This window comes from Lottia gigantea (genome assembly GCF_000327385.1).
Source record: "Lottia gigantea unplaced genomic scaffold LOTGIsca_180, whole genome shotgun sequence".
Taxonomy (NCBI): domain Eukaryota; kingdom Metazoa; phylum Mollusca; class Gastropoda; family Lottiidae; genus Lottia; species Lottia gigantea.
Window position 1 is genome coordinate 38,700 of NW_008708302.1, and position 19,751 is coordinate 58,450.

The 19,751-nt window shown below is 32.4% G+C and overlaps 2 protein-coding genes across 2 annotated transcripts in view; one reads left to right on the forward strand and one right to left on the reverse strand.

Annotated features, from left to right (window-relative positions):
- Window positions 1-579, forward strand: part of LOTGIDRAFT_174040 (hypothetical protein) — a gene marked incomplete at both ends in the record, with an annotated part of 1,235 nt that extends 656 nt beyond the window's left edge. Inside the window, one exon of the mRNA XM_009052373.1 lies at window positions 80-579. Coding sequence (XP_009050621.1) covers window positions 80-579 — 500 coding nt within the window. The remainder of the gene's footprint in view (window positions 1-79) is intronic.
- A 9,403-nt stretch (window positions 580-9,982) lies between these two features.
- Window positions 9,983-16,658, reverse strand: LOTGIDRAFT_174041 (hypothetical protein; the record flags this gene model as incomplete). The annotated part of the gene is made up of 7 exons (XM_009052374.1): window positions 9,983-10,377; window positions 10,761-10,854; window positions 11,472-11,615; window positions 11,855-12,043; window positions 12,518-12,717; window positions 13,169-13,422; window positions 16,474-16,658. 7 exons carry the CDS (start codon window positions 16,656-16,658, stop codon window positions 9,983-9,985), a joined length of 1,461 nt encoding a protein of 486 aa, XP_009050622.1.
- Window positions 16,659-19,751: the final 3,093 nt, after the last annotated feature.

A 19,751-nucleotide genomic window follows, 5' to 3' on the forward strand; every position in this document is an offset into this window, starting at 1 on the left:
GTCGGTATCGTTGTTGGTGTTGTTGTTGGTGTTGTTGTGGGCGTGGTTGTTGTGGGTGTTGTAGTTGATGTTGTTGTAGGTGTTGCTGTTGGTGTTGTTGTGGGTGTTGTTGTTGGTGTTGTAGTGGGTGTTGTAGTGGGTGTTGTTGTCGGTGTGGTTGTTGGTGTCGTTGTTGGTGTTGTTGTTGGTGTTGTTGTTGTTGGTGTTGTTGTGGGTGTTGTTGTTGGTGTTGTTGTGGGTGTTGTTGTTGGTGTTGTGGTGGGGGTTGTAGTGGGTGTGGTTGTTGGTGTTGTTGTGGGCGTGGTTGTTGGTGTTGGTGTTGTTGTTGGTGTTGTGGTGAGTGTTGTGGTGGGTGTTGTAGTGGGTGTTGTTGTAGTTGTTATTGCTGATGTTGATGATGATGATGAGGTTGGCTTTGTTGTTGGCGTTGTAGATGGCGTTGTAGGAGGTAGTGTAGTTGTGGTTGGTTTTTCAACACAAACCGTCTTGACTTTCCATCTACCACGTTTACACACTGTTTTTACTTTCATCTCAAACCCATCACAGCACACAAAGATTCCTTTGCATCTTCTACCATAACTTCGTTTTATCCATTCCGCGTTGTGCGGCAAACTGAACGGATAACAAACTACCAAATAAAAATAACTTAATAAGCAGGCCACAGTATTTATTGTGCACCTTATAAGCAAGGGATATAAAGCATAGGCCTAAATTATGAATTTCGGTAGTCTTAAAGAATCGCTAAAACGAATAAGACGTTTCATAATTTTTGTATATGACTACATGCTGACAATCCTAGGGTAAAGCAATTATGATTTGTCTTTTTGAACAGATGGCCTAAATGTCGCGTTACTGATTGTAGGTTGAGGTCAGATGATGAAGTATACTGGTTTATATTATTAAAAACATTATATTGTACAAGGTGATGAAACCTGATTCCAACGTATCCGTATTGAAGGTTTTGATCAAACAAGTAAGCATTGATTCCATTAGCTATAAATCGCTAGTATGGAGATCAATTTGAATTTAAAAAAGTCTAAATACCTTTGTTCCTAGTATAATGTCTACGTCTTATGCGGTGTTCAGCATTTGAAGCAGATAACATCACTGTCACTGATACAAACAAAGTGGTACATAACACCAAACGGAAATTCATGATGGTTTCAAATTGTTTAATAAACTGTTGAAACAAAAGTAGGTGATGGTATATATAATGCAAGTTATTTTTTTTTTTTATATATCATTTATAAGATGTTAACATAATTATGAATGTAGTGTATATTATGCGGGGCATCTTTATTTGTTTTGTTTTTATAAATCGCATAAAAAAGGGTTCAACAATGTTCTAACAAGACCCAATCATTATTTGTAATTGGAAAGGTGTATATAGCAGTGCTTTTCAACCGGGGTCCATATGCACTCTAAGGGACATCGTGTCCCCTATTCGTCATACTTCGTTAATACGACAATGTCAAAACCCGTATTCGTGATACGATGCCCCAAGGGTGAATTCGAAAATGTCGGGCTGAAATTTGGATTGAGAGGGAATTAGGGGTGAATACATACACAAAGGGGGATTTTGTACATAGGGTGGGGTGGGATTTGAGCAACAGTTTCAAAATGAAATTGCTGATCCCCAGAATGACTTCGGAGCTGATGTTTTCCCCATGGTGTAAGGACAAAGTTGTTAACTTCGTATCTCGTGAATGTGCAAGAGCACCGAGAAAAAGATCATTGCGCGTTATGTGTAAAACCACGGCCTGTGTTCTCAAAATATTAAGTTCGAAATAATACCTTAATTGCATGTTTCCGTTTTTAGTTTTTTAGTTATTTGATGTATTATAGTGCTAGAGATAAATGGTGGAGAAGTTCTTTGGAGGGGAAAGGGAAATTGTTGGTTATCTGGCTTTCTTTTGAAAAGAAAAACAACCTAATCTTTAATTTCATAATAAAATTTCATTTATCGACAGGACAGGAAAATGCCGTTAATCGTTGGTCTATTTGCACTTCAAATTCAAATTTAAAAAAAATATTTAAAAAAAAATAGTTCTTCATCTCAAAGTTACATTCAGGAATATCATTTTGTTCCAAATAATGTTAGATTATTTGGTTATAGCCTACTTAATTTTTCAAGGGTGTTGGGGAAGGAAACAAGCCGTGCTTTAAAAAAAGTCGGTCAAATAATTTTAAAAAAAAAACAAGTGGCAAAAGAATCAAAATTTACAAGAATGAAGATGTGAAAGCTGATAGAGTGGACTTGTTCATTTACATCTGTCGGTGACATCTGCTGATATTATGGCAGCTTGTACAGCAATACTTGTATGGGTCATTGTTTCTTTAGTACATTTATTTACGATTTTATTTAACAATTACTTGATAATTAATTTTTTAATCACTGATTTATCGCTAAACGAAACATGTTACAAATCGTAAATCATTCTCTGTAAACGGGTACGGATAATCCGGGAACGATCAATGACAAGCTTGTAGAAAGGACCAGCTATAGTAGACCTAAGTTGTTATCCTTGTAAAATATAGTTGTTTCTTTCTTTTTTTCTTTCTCAACTCATCGACATCTACCGCCATTAACTTCGTGGTATTTCATCTTGACGTCATTAACCTATAACCTACTCAGGCCTAAAAGTAAAATTGAAATAGGAGTAGGAGTAGGATATACATTTTCGGTATTTATGGCTGTCAAAATCGATGGAAATGAGGAAAAATCACTGTGATAAAAAAAATAAGTTAACAAAGCAGGCCCAAGCATGGTTCCGAATTATCGTTCAAGATGGATAAAATCTCAGGAGATGTTTACTCTTCTCTTATAAGAAACCTATATTTCTATATTTCAAAGACATTTACACGCAATAACTGTCTTTGATTTCCAGGTCTATGGTATCAAGAAACCATTTTAGACTATCAAATCGGTAGGCTATTCATAGGAAATTGTTATGGCAGATAAGATGAATGCTTATTTTCGAAAATACTAAACAATCAAGTTCATAGGTTTTGGGAAACCAACAAGTGCATAGTTCTAGTGAAAAAAATGTTTTAAAAATGTTCATGGACGACAAAGGACAATTATTATGGTCTCTTCATTTTGGAACTAAAGTGAAAATATTATTACTTTTACACACTTTCAAGATTTAAGTATTCAGTTGCCCTTTGACAAACAAGACTTACTATAGCTTCTGATCTCTTTTTGAAATCTTTGTTGTCCTTTAAACTATGCCATGATTGATCTTTCCTTCTGGAGAAGAGTTATTTTATGGTCAATGATTTTTAATACGAATATAGATTATAGTTATTGTCAACTTCTTTTGTTCCCACAGAAGGGCATATACATCTATATTTTCTGCTACTTTGGGGCGATTATGATTCATTGCGTTGATTATAATCCATTTCTTTTAACTTCGTTTAAAATCAGCCAAGCTTTGTGTAATTGGATGTTACTCATATGACCGTAAATAATTCAATATCGAAAATAGTTTTTTGATCTTTAATCTTAGTTCTTGTTCGCAACTAATCCCATGTTATGGTACCTTTTACATGTATCTTTCTATTCAATTCAAACACGGCATGATGTTGGACTGGAGCTTACTGACTCTTCATCGTAAATGCGGTATGAGGTGAGAGGGAGAGAGAAATATTAGGAAGCTATTGGTACAAAAAGAAATACCTTCACGTTTCATTGAAATATCGGTTGAATATTTACTGACCTCATTTACACGACCTTACATTTGTTTATAGACTTATCACATCAATTGATGCCACCCTTTTTCCCATTCATTTTGTTTTTAATGTGAAGGTACTCTAAGCATTGTATTTCAAAGATTGTCTTCCATCAATAAACTCCCACATTGTGTCTACGGAGATTGTGAATGAATGCGTTGCGTTTCAAGAAAAACGCATTAAGAATGATCTTTTGAGTGATAGTAGTATCTAGGCATAGCCTTGCATCAGGAAATATAAAGGGAATATCTTTTCACATTGTAAAGCATTAAAATGCCATAAGAACATTATCGTAAGAGTGAAATACTCTTTGAGTCAAAAAGTGTCCTTCTGATAATCATTTTTTATATGACGATTACTAAGTTATTTCGACAATACCACTAATGACCCGCATTCAGTAACAATCCAACAAAACGTAATAAAAAATGCGCAGGAAGAAATCAGTGAAGTTTTATTAATGATATAAAATGAATATATAATCTATAATAGAAAATAATAATGATTATATTTTGGTATAAAAATAGAATTGTCATATATAAAATTCTAATTAATTTCAATCAAGTGCATGATTAATTTTCCTTTAAGTGTTGTCATATTTATTGATTATTTTGCTGAACACCATAGGTGCATGTTCGGATTAAAAAAGAAAAAAATATAACAAATAACATAACAAATCAGAATTCTTCCAAATTAATATTAAGTACAGAGTTAACATGTTAAGATTAAAACATTATAAGCTTTACCATGTTCTAAGACATGTTAATTGTTCGCGTACTTAAATTTTGCTAATCAGTAGAAACGATTCTGGAAGAAAAAAGTTAACAAGTAAATCTGTAATGAATATTGATCAGAAAAGACAGCCCAATACAAGCCAACTAAAAATTGAGGCTTAAGAACTGGGAACGATCCTATTGCCAACGGATTATAAGCTAATGAACAGTTGGTGGAATGGCACCTCAACTCAAAATCTCTCTCAAATAGGGCCCAATATATCTTTTTCAAACCTTCATAATGTCAAATTATTACAAACTTTGTCTTACAAACTTCAGACTTTCTGTCGAGATTTCTGTGTTTGCCATATTTACAAACTTCCGTGATACAATAAGAGTGACTATTGCAGTCAAGGTATAGAGTTCGTTGCAGTCAAGATATTAAGTCCGTCATAGCTTTACAATGTGAAAGTGATTACCAGAGCTTCGGGTTTTTTTTTTGTTAAGAACAGAACTGCAATAATATTAGTTAATAATTGCAGCAGCTGTACAATACTGCTCATTCCACAGCATAGTTTAAGTGTGCTTTCTTAGAATCCTAAACTGGTCAAGAACATATATATACAGACATATATGTTATATGAAGCTCCGATTCTAGTAGCTCCAAAAACCCTCCTAATTAACCTGTAATGCAATTATTGCAGTGCCCATGCTCAACCTTATGGTGCACCTGATGTCAGTGGATTTATCATCTAGATGCCTTTTAGTCTTCATGGCTTAATCGGTACGGGACTACTGACAGAACTGCAATCTTATTTGCTCCCTGTAACAGCTGCACAATACTGTTCATTCTCACAGCATATGAATGCACCCTACACAGATAGACAGATAGGTGAAAGTCTAGTAGTATTAGCTCCAAAAACTATTAATTCAAGCATCACAGCAATAATTACAGCTAGTACCAAGGCTGTTCATGCACTTGATATGGATTTGTCAACTTGTTATATATAACAATATTTCACTCTTGGTCTACAAGAGAAAGGTCTCTATTATTTTATTTCACACCATACCATTGTTGTTGGAATCAAGCCTGTTAGCAGGTGATCAATACCAATCAATCCAAGATTTTGCTACTACAATTACTGTTCAAAAGTTAACAATTGTTTATTGATTATTGATTTGTACTGAAGGGTTAAATTCTTACAATGGAGATTAAAAAGGCCCTACTAATATTCTGACAAATATATTGCACACAAATAATATCATAACATTTTTGTGCATCTAAATTTCAATTGTATGTGTAATAATATGAGCAGAAAAGTATTAACTTGATTTTCTCTTAACAAAATTCTGAAATTACTTTCAACATGATAAAAATTCAGAAATGAAAAGTTAACTTTGTAAGACATGATTCCAAGTTTAGAAGAAAAAAGTGAATTTTGTATTACATGATCACTGGTTCAGAAGTAAAAAGTGAATTTTGTAAGACATGATTCCAAGTTTAGAAGAAAAAAGTGAACTTTGTAAGACATGATTTCAAGTTCAGAAGCAAAAAGTGAATTTTGTAAGACATGATTCCAAGTTCAGAGCAAAAAGTGATTTTTGTAAGACTTGATTCCGAGTTCAGAAGCAAAAAGTGAATTTTGTAAGACATGATCACAAGTTCAGAAGCAAAAAGTTAACTTTGTAAGACATGATTAAAGTCCAGAAATGAAAAGTTAACTTGTAAGACATGATTAAAGTTCAGAAGCAAAAAGTGAATTTTGTAAGACATGATTAAAGTTCAGAAGTAGAAATTTAACTTTGTAAGACATGATTAAAGTTCAGAAGTAGAAAGTGAATTCTGTAAAACATGATTAGAAGTTCAGAAATCAAAAGTGAATTTTGAAAGACATGTTCAACATGTTCAGAGAAATCAGTTTAGTAAGAGATGTTCACAAGTTTAGTAAGAGATGTTCACAAGTTTAGTAAGACATGTTCACAAGTTTAGTAAGAGATGTTCACCAGTTTAGTAAGAGATGTTCACCAGTTCAGTAATACAATTCCATGCAGTCAATCATTATTATAATTTAGATTTGCTATGAATATGATTATGAAAATTCAATTTGGTTAAATTAACTATAACAAATACTTCAAACAAAGGAATTACTTGAATGTCAAGTGAGAAAAGGTAATAAGGTTACAATAATAGTATAGATGTGATCATATATGGGATATTTATAATGTAAAATATATTTCTTACATAATACAGGTATTTCATTTAAAGTTCTTAAAGGGACAGATACACCAGTTTTTTGACCAATGGTATGTAAGTCTCAGAATGGGAATTCAGTGATAGTGTTCACAGCTCACCATCAAAATTTGAGCCTTCAATTCCATGTGTTCAGAATTATCTGCCTTTGAAAGTTCAAAAGACACTACTAGCTAAAATAATAAGAAAACAAATTTGCTGAATTTTTGAAGGAATTATGTGATTTTCGTACATCTCTAGCACTTCTGAAGACTATTTACATATATTCAAGACTCAAATCAACCCCCCAAAATAGCTGACCTGTTCCTTTAAGGGCCCTTAAAACATTTTGATCATCTAGTCCTTCAGATTACTGACCGATATTCCAGCCATCATTATTTTGATTTTTTAAACTTAGCTACCAATTAGATTCATTAATATATGCAATGAGATACATGCTACCACATAATTTTTACTTGAAGATAAAGTATGTAATCTAATAATAATATTTTTATCAAATAATAAACACTACCTACATCGAGTGACATACTGACAATAACATAAAACTTTTCAAGTATCAGGATTAGTCGAAAAATTGTGAATCAACAGGGTACCTATTGTAACTAACTGTAGAATTTAAGGTGAAATTGAATTAAATATAATAATAGCTGCTGCTTACATAAAATATTGCTAATATCTACTGTCTAACAAGCCTTTAAGTTGATAAGAAAAAAAAATACTGTGCCATTTATCTACTTTACAATTTAGCCCTTGATAGTATAATACTTAAAACAAATTTTGATAACTAAAAATACATGTATGATAAATACCAACTTGTGATACCCAGGTAAGTCTATAAATAACACAGCATAATCATTATTTTTCATTATAATCCATGAATTTACTTCCCCATTTCTCAAACCTTCACATTTTTTAAACTTTGAATGACTATTATTAAATGGGCACAAAAGTAATTACTGGTAGTACAAATTAGGATAAATTTTGATGAACATTGAAACTTACTCGAAAATGCATAAATTTACACCCATATATGTTACTGAGATGAAATTCACAAAATTTGTTTTGTTTCTACGGAGAAAAAAAAGGCTGACCCAGCTTTGGCCATCCCACTTTCAAATTTTGATTTCCTTTTACATAGCAAAAGAATTGTATGGCCCTTCACCTAATATATCCTAGAAACTCCACTGAATTAAACATACTTTTACAGAAGGACATTACATTACTGTACAGTAACATCAATGTCACGTAATCCTTATCGACAAAGCAATCATTTTGAGTTGAACAAGAGGAGTATATTATGAGACTACACTAGGTATCACAAGACTAATAAATGCTAACATTCTCCTGAGTATATAAATTAAATATCTTTAACAATAGTCTAACAAATCATACACGAGATAAATACAGGTAATTCTATATAATGTTAAGGCATATTCAACAAAAATCTACTATTTTCTTTAACAATTTGAAGTTAACCGATATATTTTAACAACTTGATGGCCTTGTTTTTAATTTTTAAAGAGGAAATCTTAAATTTTGCATTTCTTTTATCTGACAATTTCATTAGAGTCAGAAAAGAACTTGTTTACATCTGGGTAAACATCCAACATAAACAAAAACAGTCCTTTTCATTTCTGTGTGTTGTGTGTTTATTACTATTTAAACTACTAACACTTAAAGGTAGACTACCTCTTAGAATGACCAAAATTTGAAAAAATTTAACTCGGTAAAAATGAGTGTTTGTTCATTAGCTGACTTACCTGGTGCCATAACTATACAAAAGAACCCCTCTATAATCTAATAAATCCATAAAACTAAGTAATAATTCATTAAACTTAGTGATTTTGAAATATGCTTAGAAGCGTGTTTAAATAATTATTTAGTTTAATGGATATATTGTCTTACATAGAGATTTTATTCTTTAGTCATGGCGCCTGGTAAGTTCAACTGATAAAAGCTTTGTTAACTTTTAGTTTGAGATTTTAAATTTTATGTCCAATCTAAGAAGTAGTATTCTTTTAAGTATCCTTAAATATCTTTGTATATAATATTTGTAGATACAATTAATACCTATATGAAAATTCAGTTACATTTCATTATAATTTCAATTGTACAAATATACTGCCAAGTAAATACACAGCAATTTGTAAATACAAAGAACCATATGTGGTTTTCACAAAAAAAATTATGAACATTCAAATTCAACCATGACTAACAAAAAATAACAATTAAATCAACAATTATGATTGACCCAATGAAGCATTTTTGACATTTTCAGCTGCTATGCCTCTTATTTTTGGGGTTTTTATATCAAGATTTGTATATTAACCACTCCTTATAAAAAATGAGAATATTTTCTGTGCTCGATTGGTGTAAGAACAAGACTAAAGGATAAATGATTTAGGCACTTAATAAATATGGCTAGCATTTTTCTAACATTTACAGCACAAATTAAAGACACTACATTGAGAACGCATCCAGGTTTCAGAAACATGTACATAATAACTTAACTTTATCCTTAATAAAATAAGGTACACACTTGTTTTGCAGATATAATTCTATTTTTCATGGGTGTGCTTGATTGGTTAGTTCCAAACAGATTCTGTCTGTACCAATTCTGGCTTCAATCCAACGATGCAAAAATGGATATGTCAACATTCAAAATTCCACCTTCTATTCCATTCTCTGTGATATTGAATTCAGTCTACACCTACTAATTTCGGTACGTGGAACGCTCTCTGTTTGAAATTGTTTTATTGAACTTCTTGTTGATTCCATGAATCTCAATAATGCAGAACTCACCAATCAAATGCTCTCTTAGTTGGTTTTTCAACTGATGAAAGTTTTCAAAGAAAGAGGTACAAATGGTTTTATTTGGAGGGAAATTATTTTCATTATCTGTATTACAATCCTTTGCACAAGGATTTGTTGCTAGAAAGCTGCTTAGACATGTAGAGCAGCCTTTGTTAAGATCAGCCTTAACAAAGTTACATCAAGTGGGCAAAGGCTAAATTAAGACATAAGTTTGTAATAATAAAGCTACTGGGCCTCATTAAAAAGTGTCAAAGCTACAGTTTTTATGACAGGCTTCATTATATCCCTGTCACCTGACAATAGGCTATGGATTACCCTGGTATATTTGTTATAACTAATAACACAGGCCAGAAGTTTGAAGAAGACCACACTTCAATTGGGTAAAGATGTTCTACACACTTTTTAGCACAATGCCTTCCTTTTAAATGCTTGCTTCTGTTATATCATTCTAAAACTACTGTAATATTAAGCAAGATCATGTCTTTTCACATTGTTTTCCACCAGATTTATTATTTGTAGTCTTATCATTAGAGTCATCTCCCTTGTCAGGGTTTTTAGCTGCAAAGGTAGGAAACTGGATACTCATTTTTCCCTGAGGCGGTGATATGTCATCGCGTAAGAAAACCACAATAACAGATATATTGTCATTAGAACCACTTTCCTTAGCAACCTCCACAATACGATGAGCTGTTCGTGTTCTGTCACCTTTAGTTTGTTGGATATGATTGTAAACCAGTTCTGGTACATCATTTGGTTCCACCACATCCCAAACACCATCACAAGCTAGCACTATATAATCTTCAGTACCATCGAGATCTATACTACAAACATCAGCATCACTACAGATAAAGGGTTTATGAGCTCTGTCACCTATAATTAAGTTTGAATGGTATTAACAGTATGAAGAAAAAGACAATCAAGTTGAGCTAATTACCATCAAGCAGCCATCCATTCCATATTAATGCTTGAAAATTGGTGGAAAATTGAACAGAAGAAAAGAAAAAAGTCCATCAGCAATAGTTCTCTTAATGGGATGTCGAACTTTGGAATATCATCATCTGCATATTGATATTTTGTCTGGCTGAGTAGTGTTGACTACACATCAACTTTTTCCAGTGAAATGTTTAAAGCCTGTAAAAAAAAAGTCCTCAACCTTCACACAAAACTCATGATCTGAGTGCAAAAAATATGATCAATAGTATGAACCACTTGTAAATCATTTCAGTTATGATCCCATGTAAAAAAATTTGTACCTATTGCTCTGGCCACTGCTATAGCTCCATTAACCCTCCATGTACCAAACCATACCACAATACCACCAAGCTTTTCTATTCTTTCTTTCTCATCCTACAAGTTAAGAGTATCATAATATATGGTAAGGGAAGTAATCCAGTCTTTAGTGGCTTCAAACCACTTCAAAGACACAGAGCTGGCAGTTATTATTAATGGGCATGTAATGTAATTAGGCAGCTTTACATTAGTACTTCAATTTAATCTGATCTTACCAAATAGGTGCTAATACTAATAGTGTGTTCAGGCGACTAAAGTTAAGGCAGCTTAACTATCAACAGTTCTTCGAGCCTGGTTTACTGTTGTTTGGTGCGCATTCGCCATTTACCATACCATTAAGCACACCCAGACATGACATATCTGGCTGAATGTTAGCCAGTAGCGTTCAGATGGCAAAACTAAGCTGGCTTAACTTTCCAAGTCAGGTTTGAAGCCACCTGCAAGTTAAGGCAGCTTAAGTTTGACTGGTCGCGTTCAGAAAACCTGGCTTGAAGAACAGTTGATAGTTAGCTGTCTTAACTTTTGTTGTCTTAACGCACCATTAGTTGAAGCACTAGGTCACAGAGTTTGATACAGACTTTGAGAACCACCCAATAGCACAAAGAATATGTTAATGGCACTGTTAATGCAGATATGTAAAGAAATAATAGATATTTTAATATACTCTAACTCACAGGTTTTTCTGGTTTATGTGGTTCTGTTTTAGTGACAGTTTCACCATTTTTTACTACAACAGCTTGTGAATCACCCAACCATGCTATATATAGCTTCTTCTCTAATTTTAATACTGTCACTCCAGTTGTACCACTTTTTAAATTCTGCAACAAGTATCATAATTGAATTCACAAAATATAAATTAAGGGGAGACTGAACTAACGGTAAACTGACTCAAACTTTCATGTGGAATAGCTCAGTCAGTAGTAAGTTGGATTTTCATCTGCTAGGCGTTTAGGTGTAAAGTAAGAAAAATTCTGATGCCAATGCCTAAGCATGAATGAACTCTATATTCTCGAATCTCAAACTAGTACTGGACAAATTGTAAGAACGTTTATCTCACCTCTTTCTTTGCTTTCAGAAGAAAACCCTCATCTGTCTGTTTATATGCCTGTTTTAGAGCTGTACATGGATCAGTTAAAAAGGATGAATTATGAACTAAATTGGTATGTAAATGATTTCCTGCATAAATAGCTGCATCTAGACCACCATGTCCATCAAAGACAGAGTAATAGGAATGACTAGCACAGTCCTGTAAAATTTAAGAGTTTTGATCACTTTACATGATATATCTTCATCAATCAACCTTGCTTATTTAAACAGAAATTAAAATATTAAAAAACATCTTGAGATGTTTCAAGGACAATATTTTCTCACTCAGTTGCTCATAAACCTGGATGTCAGGAGTTGGATCCTGACAGAGTTAATATCTTTGGATAAAATGCTGTTAGGACAGATCCCTTGACCCCTTCGATCCCTTGACTGGTGGAAATTGAATGGCCAATTCTACTGTTCTGGCAAATTTTCCCTCATGGCTTACTGCATAACTATTTTTGCATTTTCCCTCATGGCTTACTGCATAACTATTTTTGTCCTCATTGTTTGGCCCCAACAGGTGCAGAAAGGTCATACAAAAATCTCCATTTCATTTCAGAGCACCCAATTTTATAAATGATTAATTTAATCAAGCTGATAAATTGAAACTAGAAAACAAGTTGAACCATACCTTGAGATTAAATAGAGTATTGAGATCAGAACAAATAACATGAACATCTTCCATTTTCCGTCGAGTATTTTTAACAGAATGAACACAGACTTCTAGAGGTTTGGAATTAATATGAAGGGGAGGTAACTTGGTTTTCCAGTCTCGACAGACTTTATGGACTGTATTTAGAACTTCTTTTATAAATTTTCTTGCGTCTAAAACTGGAAAATTAATGTAATAATCAATATCTTGAACCAATACAGCAGAGCATCATTCCAGTGGATAAAGATGTTGTCATTGGAAAACATGATATGTAAATTTGAAGATGGCAATTCTCAGCCTCAGACAATAAATGGATAAAGAGCCTGATATACACAAGTTAATTCTTGAACTTAAATCTTCAGAAAATATGGCAAAGAAAAGGTTGGTTCAGGGCAACATTAAACTAAAGAAATGTATGTGCCTGCTTGTTTCAACTTTATGAAACATTTGAATTATTAATCGATACAAAAATGATCGGCAGGAAGGCTAATATCTCTGGTCTAATCATCTATGGTATGTTAACTAAATTCATCAAAAGCAGTCTGATGAATTGATACAGACATTGGTGCAACAAAATACGTCCACATACAGAGATGCAGACGTATAAAAAATCCTTTAAAGTAAACATACATGTGACATCTTTTAGAGTCTTCGTAGACTCATCTTCATTTTCTTCATCATCATCATCATCATCATAATCTTTATCATCATTATCATTATCAACTTTCTTTTTCATGTTTTCATCATTATCATCATCATCATCATCTTTCTCTTCCTGATTCTCAGTATCATCATCATCAGCATAGAATTCAGTGACATCATATTTGAATATTTCAGTATAAACTGTTCGGGCAAGGTGAGGTAAAAAGGTTGCTGGACATTCACTGAAATACAGTTAATTAGATGATTAATTAATCGAAAATTAATTAATTTACCTCATTGCTCAAGGCTATGCAATATTGCATATTTAGGATTCAATTAGTTGAATTAGTGAGGCATATAATGTAATGTCTAAAGTTTTCTGAAAACTAGCTGTTAAGTAGCTATTCATATAACTTTTTATCCTGAAAGACACTTCTTTTACATCTTCAATGAAAAAAGTTAAAGATGTGCTTCAAATCCACATGAAATCAAATTAAAAAATTATACTATGCAATTCAATTCAATTGATGAATAATTTCCTATGTTTACTTGTAGCATGATATGTAATAAATGTCTTTCCCTATAGTAAAATTTAGTAGTTTAACACATGAATGAAACAGGAAATGAAAAAAAGACAACGAATATTGACATTATAGTGTATAAATAATAAATAAAATATAATATATATATACAACTAACACAAAGTCAGATAACTTCCTCATTAAGGCTTTTCTTTCATTTTAAATCAATGTGTGCCAAAAAAAACAGGTCATGCTTACAATTCCACTACACCTGATTTCACTCTGACCCGGGCATACACCTGGCGTGATTTTGGCAATGAAAGTAAATTTGTCATTTTCTCTGGTGGCACCATGCCCCCTCTAAATACTCTACTGGATGACTCAATGCAAATCTCAGCCCTGTTATAAAGGGGCATGAATTGAAATCAGCTGTTAAAATGCTACCATCCTATTTACCGTGAGAATCTAATGAGAGATGTAAATTGATAAAGATTTAGAACAGGTGTTCAGACTAAACCATTAGAGAGGATGTTCTGATCTTATCATTCTGTATCATCACATTAGGACTAATTATATATCTCTCTTAACCTCTTTTCTTTACTAAACACACTTCCTCTTATAATACTTTACCTAGATATGTCAGTTAAGGAGATACATGTACTTACTAGGGAATGCATATCATAAGGAATTTCAAAACAAACTTCATTAGCCCAAAAAGTTCAAACATTGGACCCAAAAGTAGCCCTAAAAACATGTACTTATTCCAGAATGCATATCACAAGGAATTTCATAACAAACTTTGTTTACCAAGTAGGACTGAAAGGAGGAAATATACCTAGGTGTATACGTGCTATATAAACATATTTGTTCAAGTATTTAAGAAATAAGAAGCCCACTTTTGACTTTTAATCTTTTAAATGATATATCAACATTTTCAATGATTTAAAAACATGCAAGATCAAAGGGTCAGCCTGTTTTTCACTACACCCTATTTTATCATATCTGATAAGAGACCAGAAGTTATTTTCAACTTAATGTAACCTAATTTAACTTGTTAGGTAAACATTAATGTTTGATCATTTCATTACAAACATTCTTTCAATATTTTTTCACAGTTTTTTTTTTTGTTTGACTAACAATAGTGTTGTCACATTTTAACTAGAAAACTTCTGTGCCTGTATTAAGTTTTAGGTCTTTATCAATCATTTAGAAATGCAATAAAATCTCAATATAATGGCATTGGTTGTTGATGATCTTGCAAAATGAACTTTTGATGAAATCCTGAATAAAAAAGGCTCTGTCCCTTTAAATAAAACTGTGCCCAGCCATGTACTTTTACACATCAAATAAAAAGATTGCACCATGTGAAAAATCTGAGAAAGCTGGCTGAATTCATTACATCAGTAAAGAGTCCAATCACATCAGGGTTGTTCAAATACAGCCCTTAACGACTTGCAAGTAAGATGAATCAAAAGACAAATAGAGACACTTTATCAATAGACACCAACATAATAGCTTATTTCATAAATAGCACATTGATATTATATATAATTGGCCTATTTACAATGTACTTTAATTTTATCATGTGCAGTAGTTGAATTTGAAAGGAATATAGTCACCTAGTAAAACCTAAATTAACCTAAAAAATAAATTATAACTAAAAACGTTGAAAACAGTTCCTTTTTCTATTATAGAAGTTGAATATAAATATCATATGGATATATAGATGTATATTCATTGGGAAGCAAATTTGTGGATTAGACATTATTTATTACTTAAATAAGAAAAATTATTTAGCCCCATGTATAATGATGATATTATTGTGTAATAAATGCACAATGTTTTGTTAGTAAATATAAGGTTCTATTATTAAGTTAATAAAACAGATGTTATCATCAACTCATTGTTAACAGAACAGTAGAGAGTGCATAATATATACAATGAAAATTCAATATTATGCATGTATATATGTATAGTCTGTAAGGTTATCATTAGAGTAAACATGATGTATTCATTACATACACATTCTTTCTTAATCTAGTAAGGCAGGTCTTGTGCTATTGTATAACATAATAAATGTCATGAAACAATAAGTTAACAAATCTTTCAATTCTGCTAGAGATGTAATGCAATTTCATAATAATATGTTCACTAACATAATTTTAAATGCTTGAAAGACATACAAACAACTTTCCAAGATAATTTATTTGATATTAAATTTTAACTAGGGACTACAATACATCTAAAATGAAGCCGAACAGAAGTATTTCATAGTCATAACTTTACTTTCACAATGTCATTGGGACAAAGTTAATATACAGGCCTATGTTGATTCTAAAGAATTAAAAAAAGGAACTTTTATCAGGAGCACTTGTAGCCTGTCTCTTGCATTTAGGTTAGGACTCTTCAAATCTATTTTGCAAATTGATAGCAAATAAGCTGTCACAGATTCATTTTCAAGGACACAAGCATATTCCTTGCTAGAATCATAGGCACTGTGATTCCTATTTTACACTACCTGCATAATATAATAGGTCTATTCTATTTACAATAAGATAGACAATGGGCCATTTATTAGTATCATGTTTTGGCTCAAACTTAATAATTTAGCTCTTAGTTTACTTAGATGGATATCAGACCCACTAGCATTAGCCATATCATAAGTTTCATTTAATTGCATTTGTCATAGATATATGTATGCAGAGTATTGTACTATAGTAATAATAGGCCTACTATACTACTGTCATTGATTATACAATAAAACCTACTCACTTTGAAAGGAGATATTGCTGGGCCCATCCGAGACATTCCCCTTCAATATCTTCCACTCTCATAAAGTAAGAAAATATTCTAAAAGGTAAATTGTCGTCTTCTTTAGGAAAATCATTAATTTCTTCACAAAATTTATCTAAAAACTGCTTCAAAGAAGCTATATCCTTCTCTGATGGAAGATCCATTTCATGAAGTTTTGTTTCTCAAGCCATAACATTGGCAAGTGCTTGTGCACATAATTTTCTGACGTCACCGTGTTTTGTGTACTTGTGTATTTACTTTACTTTCGGTTTAGCAAAATATCGCGGCGGGAAGGAAGGTGATAATTCAATTTTGACATCGCTTCGTTACTTGAAACTTTAAGAATATTCCTACACTGTTAGGTTTTATCGTTGTAAAGTAGAGAAAAATATTATGATTCTTATTTTCGGGCGTTGTCTGGCGGCAAAGGCCACATTTACCTATTTTTGGCCTAACACAGAGAAATAATATAACTGAGCACTACCGTATAATTGCGATAACAGCGCGCAGGCATGTATAATGCACATTCCTTTTTAAGCTCGAATTAATTACCTTACTGAGTCATTACTTTTTCTGCAATTATCTTAGAATGTCCATAAACAATGTCTACACCAAAAACTTGAAAGTGAATTAGGCTTCAGTTCAAGATCTGCATTTGAGAATTTGAGTCATATTTTCATTTTATCATAGGATAGGATAAACACCCTACTGTATAACTTAAATCATGTAGGCGTATATTTGTAATTGTAGGCTACACATATCTAATGTATTTCTTGACGATTAAAATCACAGAAAGTTTCACATGAAGAATGCAGAGAGATATAGCAAGGTTTCCCATAGCACAATCCTTAAAAACTAAATTATGTCAAAGTGGTTTTCTAACTGTTGAAGATATCCATCAAATTAAACCTTCAGAGCTAAGTAAAGGTAGGCCATTATTGGTACCTAATAGGACTAAGATGCAACTGAAGCTGAAATTAGTGCCATCTGCACCAACCTACTTAACTTATACCAGTAAAAAATGATACCTACATTATTTTTTTGCAAAATTTTTGCTATCCATCCATCTTTTTTTGTTGTTCTCTTACGTTTTGTTGACCTTACTTTAGCAATGATAATGGAACAGCTTTTGCTTTTTTGAAGAAAGTCTGCACTGTTAATTGTTTTTCATGTAACTAATTGTTGGAGGCACTTTTCCTTATAGAAAGTGGTTTGTCATTACAAGAATCTTTAGAAGTTATTAAAACTGTCTTTAACAAGGAGAATGGTGAATCCACCAATACAAGTCGTAAAATAACACTACCCAAATCAGTATCAGCTCTACAGATATTACATCAAGAACAGAGTCAGCCCTCTATCATCACATTCTCTCAACAAATTGATACAATGATAGGGGGTGGTATACCACTGGGTAAAATGACAGAATTTTGTGGTGCTCCTGGAATTGGTAAAACACAGATGTGGTGAGTTGGCAAAACAATAAATTTTGATATCCATTTTCAGTGGGTTTCTCAGGAACCTTATGTCACAAGTTGTTACATAATATTATTTTTTCTCATTTTGCAGATTAAGTAAGCAGTAAACAACTGTTATAACTTCAAGCATATAGTATAATTTACTATTGTGATATTTAAAATGCAGCTATTTTGCTATTAATATTGTAAATTTGCTAATTTGATAATAATATGTTCTAAGTATGCAGCTTACTTGGCTGTGATTTTAAGTGTCACTTCATAGTTTGCTGTTGTTATTTTCAGTATGCAGCTTTGTGTTGATGTTGGTTTACCAGAATGTTTAGGTGGAGTGGAGGGTGAAGCTGTTTATATTGATACAGAAGGTAGTTTTATTGTAGAAAGACTAGTTGATATTACTAAAGCTACCATAGAACACTGTCAAGTTATGATGGCAGAAACACCAGGTAACATAATTATTTAAAATTCCTTCCTTCAAAATCACATAGAGTTTAGTCTAGATATGACTTTTCATGAGTACATGCAATTCATTATTCTAAAGTTGTAACATCTGATTTTGCACAATTCTGTAGTATAAAAAGTAAAGAAATAATTCGGTCCATATCCCTCTAGAATATAAATATTTTTGAAAATAATTTCTTTGTATTTCTGTTTATTTTCAAAGGTGAAGATGTTGAAGAATTAAAAGATTTTACATTAGAAAATATATTATGTGGTATACATTATTTTCGTTGTCATGACTACGTTGAATTATTGGCAAATATGCATCTTCTACCAAATTTTCTGAAAGAGCATCCAAAGGTAAATGAGAATTGATTATTGCAAAAACTTTAATCATTAACAAACTGAAGCGCCATTTGCTATAGGGCCTATATATAGGCTGTGCATGTGAAAATCCCTTGACAAAAATAGTACACCTGTCAAATGGTGAAATCTGATGGCGAAAAAATCGTATGTAAAAATTCATGTAAGTGAAATTGTTTAATGAAATGACACTGCATCATGTCTGTATTTGTGAAACATGTCATCAGCCTAATTTTAGATTGTGTTGTCTTTTTTCTTAGGTAAAACTAATAGTTTTAGACAGTATTGCCTTCCATTTTCGACATGATTTTGATGATTTATCATTGAGAACCAGATTATTAACATCAATGGCTCAGAATTTTATCAAATTGGCTACACAGCATCAATTAGCGGTAAGTACTAAATGAACATCTTAAAGGGGAATTGTACATTAAAGATCCCTTGACAGTTGGAAATCGGAAAAGAGTAGGCTAATGTGGACCATGAGAAGCTTGTTGGGTACTTGTCTGAAAGCATTAATCAATCTAACCATTAAAAGTACTATTTATTGTCTAGAGATTAGCACAAGCATGAGTGTATCTTTCTTTTTTTATGATTTTAGGTAGTTTTAACCAACCAGATGACAACTAAAATTAAGGGTGGTTTAGGAACATCTAGTCTGTCTCATCTTGTACCAGCATTGGGTGAAAGTTGGGGACATGCTAGTACTATTAGAGTTATATTACATTGGGTTGGAAATACACGTCATGCTCTATTATATAAATCACCTAGTAAAAGAGAACAAGATGTCCCATTTCAAATCACAGTAAGTTACTTACATCCTGTATATTTGCTATATGCCTGCATGGATGTATATAGTGTAGGAACCCATAGCCTGATGTCTGTATGTCCACCATAGCTGTTAGTAGTGGTTGAAAGCTGATAACGAGCTGTCTATTTCTCTTTATGTACCTTCTATATATTTAGCAGGGTCTCAAAAAA